Below are 6,643 nucleotides of genomic sequence, written 5' to 3' on the forward strand. Positions count from 1 at the left end.
AGGTGGGAATGGTCGGCCCGGGGGAGAGGAGGCTCCGGGGATTTTAGCCGTGGATAGCAAAATGGGAAAAGCGGGAAAAATTCTTAGCGCTGCCCAGTGAGGTCAGAAATTAAAATAAAGCACCCCAAAACTTAAAGAATCCACCCCAAAACACCACCAGGAACACAAGAAATCAGCACAGGCACACGGAGAAATTGTGGGATGTTCGAAACCCTCGGGAATATCCAAAACCCTGCACGTGCAGGATTTAGGGGTGCGGCTGGATGGGGTTATCCCGGGATTTAGGGGTACAGCTCCATGGGGTTATCCCGGGATTTATGGGTGCAGCGCGATGGAGTTATCCTGGGATTTAGGGGACAGCTGGATGGGGTTATCCCGGGATTTAGGGGTGCAGCTCGATGGGGTTATCCCGGCTGGATGGGGTTATCCCGGGATTTAGGGGTGCAGCTGGATGGGGTTATCCCGTCTGGATGGGTTTGTCCCGGGATTTAGGATCCGAGCAGCCCCCGGGATTAGCCCGGGTGATCTCCAGCCTGAATCCCCGGTGATCCCGGGCCAATTCCTGCCGCTCCCGGAGCGTCCCCGCATCCTCCCCCTGCTGCTGGCGCCGCCCGAGGCGCAGATGGAGCGGAGCAGACGCCGTCTGTGGGAAGTGGCGTCGGGAACACGCCCGGGGACAGCTCCAGCTGGCGCCTGCGGGGTGGCAGCGGCTGCGCGGGGACATCCCGGAGCCATCTGTCACCTGCAGCCGGCCCAGAACCGCCCCCAGCCCTGGAGGTTTCCGTGGGGAGCGATCCCGGTCCCGGGGGGCAGGGATGGATTTGGGATCAGAGATGGGACCGGGGAGCGGCCCCAAAGGGACACGAATCTTTGGGATCGGGGAGCGGCGGTGACAATGGAGCTGTCCCTGAGGGGACACGAATCTTTGGGATCGGGGAGCAGCAGTGACAATGGAGCTGTCCCTGAGGGGACACAAATCTTTGGGATCGGGGAGCAGCAGTGACAATGGAGCTGTCCCTGAGGGGACACGAATCTTTGGGATCGGGGAGCAGCAGTGACAATGGAGCTGTTCCTGAGGGGACACAAATCTTTGGGATCAGAGCTGAAATCAGGGAGCAGCGGTGACAATGGAGCTGTCCCAAAAGGACACAAATCTTTGGGATCAGAGCTGAAATCAGGGAGCAGCGGTGACAATGGAGCTGTCCCAAAGGGACACAAATCTTTGGGATCAGAGCTGGGATTGGGGAGCAGCAGTGACAATGGAGCTGCCTCTGAGGGGACACAAATCTCTGGGATCCAGGAGCGCGGTGACACTGGGTCTGCCCGTGAGGGGACACAAATCTTTGGGATTCGGAAGCAGCGGTGACAATGGAGCGGCCCTTAAGGGGACACAAATCTTTGGGATCAGAGCCGTGATCAGGGAGCGGCCCCAAAGGGACACAAATCTTTGGGATCAGAGCTGGGATTGGGGAGCAGCAGTGACAATGGAGCTGTCCCTGAAGGGACACAAATTTTGGGATCAGGGAGCAGCGGTGCCAGCGGAGCAGGGACACAAATCCCCGCGGCCCAGCCCCTCCATGGCCGCTCCTCCCCGATCCGACCCCTCCCTCCTGCAGGAACCGCCCCGGTCCCCGGGAAGCCGCGGCTGCCCCGTCCCTGAAATGCCCGGGGCCAGCCGGGCTCCGCGGGCACGGCGGGAGGTGGCCCTGCCCTGGCACGGGTGGCACCTGCCACCGTCGTTACGCTCCCTGCCACCCGCACCGTTCCAAGGTTCCAGCGCTCTGTGACATCACTTCGGTCCGCTGGCACCGGAGGTGACAGGTCTGCGCTGGCTCTGCCGCTTGCGCTGGCACCGATGGCTTTGCTGGGGCTGCTCGTCCTGCTGGCCCTGCCCGGACCCGCGGGTGGCACGTGGGACACCTGCAGGTCAGTGACCCGGGGGCTCGGGGACACTCGGGGACACTCGGGGGTTCCCTGGCCCGGAGGAGCCCCTGGGGGTCCCTGTCCCTGCTGTCCCCGAGCAGGGCAGTGATGGCTGTGTGCTTCCAGAGGTACCTGCGGGCTCCGGCCCATGGCCTTCGACCACAGCTCCATGGTTGCTGAGTATTCTCAGGACAACGACTACGACTCCTTGGATTCTTCCGATGGCACCTCCGAGTACACGGTTAACTCCGCGGGGGTGCACCCGGGGGCCTGGCCCGGTGTCATCAGCGTCCAGGCCACCCTGGAGAACGGCACATGGCACATGTGCTCGGGGGCTCTCATCAGCCCCCAGTGGGTGCTCACGGTGGCCCAGTGCTTCTTCAGGTCTGGGTAAGGAGCAGCAGGGACAGGAGTGTCCCCACAGCGGGGACAGGGGTGTGTCCACAGCAGGAACAGGCATGTCCCCACAGGAGAACCCCAAGCAGGGACAGGGGTGTCCCCAAAATAGGGTCAGGGATGTCCCCACAGGAGGGTCAGGGATGTCCCCACAGCGCAGGGAGGTGCCCGGAGCAGAAGGGGATTTGTACTGCCGCAGTCCCCGGCTCTGCTCCCTGTCACCCCTCTGTCCATCTCCTGCTCCCCAGGGACATCTCCAGGTGGGAGGTGGTGATCGGAGCCACCGATCTGAGCCAGCCTGGCCCCGAGGCGCAGCTGCGCCACATCCAGACCCTGCTGGTGCACCAGCACTACAACCCCCGCACGGCCCTGAACAACATCGCCCTGCTGGAGCTGGACCAGCCCGTGGAGTGCAGCGACTACATCCAGCTGGGCTGTGTGCCCGACAGCTCGCTGGCGGTGTCCGAGCTGAAAACCTGCTACATCGCGGGCTGGAGGAACACCCCGGACAGCGGTCAGTGCCCGCCCGGGGCAGGCCCGGGCCGAGCCGCGGGCAGGCGGCCCCGGGCAGGGAGGCGGCCCCGGGCCGGGGGCTCGGCGGGGGCACGGCCCGGGCCCGGCCCGGGGGCTCGGCCCCGAGCGCGGGGCTCTGCCCGGGGGCCGCCGCTCAGTGCCCTCTGTGCCCGCAGCCCCCAGCCCACGCCTGGTGCTGCAGGAGGCCAAGGTGCGGCTGATCGACGTCCAGCTGTGCAACAGCAGCCGCTGGTACGGGGGGGCCGTGCACCCCCAGGACCTGTGCGCGGGGTACCCGCGGGGCGGCATCGACACCTGCCAGGTGGGGCTGGGCCCGGGCTGGGACACGGACCCTGAGCCACCCTGGGCCCTGTGGGACCCCCAGAGCCAGCACAGGGACCCTGAGCCACCCTGGGCCCTGTGGGACCCCCAGAGCCAGCACAGGGACCCTGAGCCACCCTGGGCCCCGTGGAACCCCCAGAGCCAGCACAGGGACCCTGAGCCACTCTGGGCCCTGTGGGACCCCCAGAGCCAGCACAGGGACCCTGAGCCACCCTGGGCCCCGTGGAACCCCCAGAGCCAGCACAGGGACCCTGAGCCACCCTGGGCCCTGTGGGACCCCCAGAGCCAGCACAGGGACCCTGAGCCACCCTGGGCCCTGTGGAACCCCCAGAGCCAGCACAGGGACCCTGAGCCACTCTGGGCCCTGTGGGACCCCAGAACCAGCACAGGGACCTTGAGCCACCCTGGGCCCCGTGGGACCCCCAGAGCCAGCACAGGGACCCTGAGCCACCCTGGGCCCCGTGGGACCCCCAGAGCCAGCACAGGGACCCTGAGCCACCCTGGGCCCTGTGGGACCCCAGAACCAGCACAGGGACCCCAACCATGGCTGGGCCCCATCTGAGCCTGGCCCAGTGGCCTCCCAGCCCCGTGTCCCCAGCACTGATGGGTGTCCCTTGCCCATCCTGGTGTCCCTGCCCAGTGTCCCCTTGTCCCCAAGGCTGGCACTGTGCCCACAGAGCCTCGCCATGGCAGCTCTGGAGGGGTCGGGTTGGGCCGGGCGGGCCCAGCCTGGCGCAGCCCCTGACCCCTCTCTCCTGTCGCAGGGGGACATCGGGGGTCCCCTGGTCTGCAAGGACAACACCGGTGACTACTTCTGGCTGGTGGGCCTGGCCAGCTGGGGCAAGGGCTGTGCCGGGGCCAAGAGGCCGGGGGTGTTCACGTCCATCCAGCAGTTCCACACCTGGATCCAGGTGCAGATGGGGCTGCTCCCGCCAGAAGCTGACGCTGCCCCACCCGAGCCCTTCCCGAGCCCGGAGGAAGAGCCCGAGGCAGACTTGGAGGATGAGATGAATCCGAACCCGGATGACTCGGAGGATTACTCGAAGGTTTCATTCCAACAACAGATCCTGGGGAAATTCCTGAACCTGCTGCTGGAGCTCCTGCAGTTCCTGAAGGGAGAGAAAGCCTGACAGCAGGATGAGCTGATCCAGTTCTGGCAAGCATTCCCAGCCTGGGCCGTGGCTGTGGGGCCAACCCAGCCCCGGTGCCCAGGGCTGCTGTGCCCTGCCCACGCTGACCCCTGCGCCCACCCCGATGGTGAATCCAGTTTGTGCTTCAATTAGAGTTGTTCCAGTTCCCAGTTAGCCACTGTGTCCAGTTCAGTTTCCTGGGAAAAACATGGATGGGACAATCTGGGGGGGAAGGGTGGGGTTGGGTCTGGTTTGGGAGAGATGAGGGGGAACCGGGGAGGGGAAAAGGGAGAGGAGGATGGGCCTGGAGGTAGGGAGAGGGAGAAACTTCTCCAGCCCGGGTTCCCAGCAGAGCCTCGGGTGCCAGTCCCGGGAAAAGTCCTTGAGAGGGACAGCAGTGGGGACAGCTGGAGCTGCCATCCCGGGGCCCTGTGAGGTGCTGGAAGTGCCACCCTGAGCTGCTGCTGCTGCCACCCAGGGCTGTCCCCTCTGTCACCAGCTCGTGTCTCTGAGGCTGCCAGATCCCATCTCATGCTCCTGCTGTTGGAGCAGGACCCAAGCTCTGCTCCGGGGGTCCTGGCAGTGGCACCAGAGGAGCGGGCAGGGACAAATCCCAGGAATTCCCCTGCACAGGAGGCAGAGCTGCCCCTGGCACTGCCCAGCCCTGAACGGAGACCACAGAGTCTCCTCCCTGGGGACACTCCCGAGCTGCCCAGAGGCCATCCCATGCTCTGCGATGTCCCTCCCTGGGGACACTCCCGAGCTGCCCAGAGGCCATCCCGTGCTCTGCGATGTCCATCCCTGGGGACACTCCCGAGCTGCCCAGAGGCCATCCCGTGCTCTGCGATGTCCATCCCTGGGGACACTCCCGAGCTGCCCAGAGGCCATCCCGTGCTCTGCGATGTCCCTTCCTGGGGACATTCCCCGCTGCCCCGTGCCTGGCATTGCCACTCGGAACTACAACTCCCAGCGCGCCCCGCGGCCCCGCGGCCGCCATGTGCATCACGTGATCAGCTGGGGCACTGCCGGCACCGCCCCGGGACCGCACCGGGACATCCCGGGACGGCACCGGGACAGCACCGGGACCGCGGCGGGACACGGGGGGACACCGCGAGGGCTGTGCCATGGGGCCGCAGGGCCGACACCACCGCTGGCTGCTGACACTGCCGCTGCTGCCGCTGCTGCTGCCGCTGCCGACCGTGCGCGCCGCCGCCGCCCGGCCCAACTTCGTGCTGGTGCTGGCGGACGATCTGGGCTTCGGGGACCTGGGCAGCTACGGGCACCCCTCGTCCGCCACGCCGCACCTGGACTGGCTGGCGGCCCGCGGGCTGCGCTTCACCGACTTCTACAGCAGCGCCAGCGTCTGCAGCCCGTCCCGGTACGGCCCCCGCGGCGGGAACCGCGCGGACGGGCGGGGATGGAGCTGGGGTGTCCCGGGATAAACGGGCGGGGATGGAGCTGGGGTGTCCCGGGATAAACGGGCGGGGATGGAGCTGGGGTGTCCCGGGATAAACGGGCGGGGATGGAGCTGGGGTGTCCCGGGATAAACGGGTGGGGATGGAGCTGGGGTGTCCCGGGATAAACGGGCGGGGATGGAGCTGTGGAACCCGAGAAAGACAGGGATAAACCCACCGTGTTCCGGGATAAACGGGGGATCGTGAATCTGCGGTGTCCCGGGACAGATGGAGTGACAAACCCACCGTGTCCCGGACGGGTGGGCGGTGCTGTCCCCGCTGTCCCGGGGGGCTGTCCCCGCTGTCCCTGCGATGTCCCGGGGTAAACGGGCGGTGCTGTCCCCGCTGTCCCGGGAGGGTGTCCTAGCCCCCGCTGTCCCCGCGGTGTCCCCGCCGTCCCCTCGCTGTCCCCGCGGTGTCCCGGGACGGACGGGCGGTGCTGTCCCCGCGGTGTCCCCGTTGTCCCGGGGGGCTGTCCCCGCTGTCCCCCCGCTGTCCCCGCTGTCCCGGGAGGGTGTCCTAGCCCCCGCTGTCCCCGCGGTGTCCCGGATGGACGGGTGGTGCTGTCCCCGCTGTCCCGGGAGGCTGTCCCCGCCGTCCCCGCGCTGTCCCCGCGGTGTCCCGGGACGGACGGGTTGTGCTGTCCCCGCTGTCCCCGCGCGTCCCCGCTGTCCCCGCGGTGTCCCGGGACGGACGGGCGGTGCTGTCCCCGCGGTGTCCCGCGCTGTCCCCGCGGTGTCGCCGCCGTGCCGGTGACCGTGTCCGTGTCCCGCTGCCAGGGCGGCGCTGCTGACCGGCCGGCTGCCGGTGCGCTCCGGGATCTTCCCGGGCGTGTTCGAGCCGGGCTCGCGGGGCGGGCTCCCGCTGGCCGAGCTGACGGTGGCC

General features: G+C 67.5%; 1 protein-coding gene across 1 annotated transcript; it reads left to right on the forward strand.

Annotated features, from left to right (window-relative positions):
• The first annotated feature begins 869 nt into the window (after window positions 1-869).
• Window positions 870-4,538, forward strand: LOC115485249 (acrosin-like). The gene is made up of 5 exons (XM_050970113.1): window positions 870-1,926; window positions 2,050-2,313; window positions 2,568-2,833; window positions 3,009-3,154; window positions 3,939-4,538. The coding sequence occupies exons 1-5, from the start codon at window positions 1,856-1,858 to the stop codon at window positions 4,302-4,304; spliced, it is 1,113 nt and encodes a 370-aa protein (XP_050826070.1). The 5' UTR covers window positions 870-1,855; the 3' UTR covers window positions 4,305-4,538.
• Window positions 4,539-6,643: the final 2,105 nt, after the last annotated feature.

The sequence above is a fragment of the Serinus canaria genome, chromosome 1A, assembly GCF_022539315.1.
Source record: "Serinus canaria isolate serCan28SL12 chromosome 1A, serCan2020, whole genome shotgun sequence".
Lineage (NCBI taxonomy): Eukaryota > Metazoa > Chordata > Aves > Passeriformes > Fringillidae > Serinus > Serinus canaria.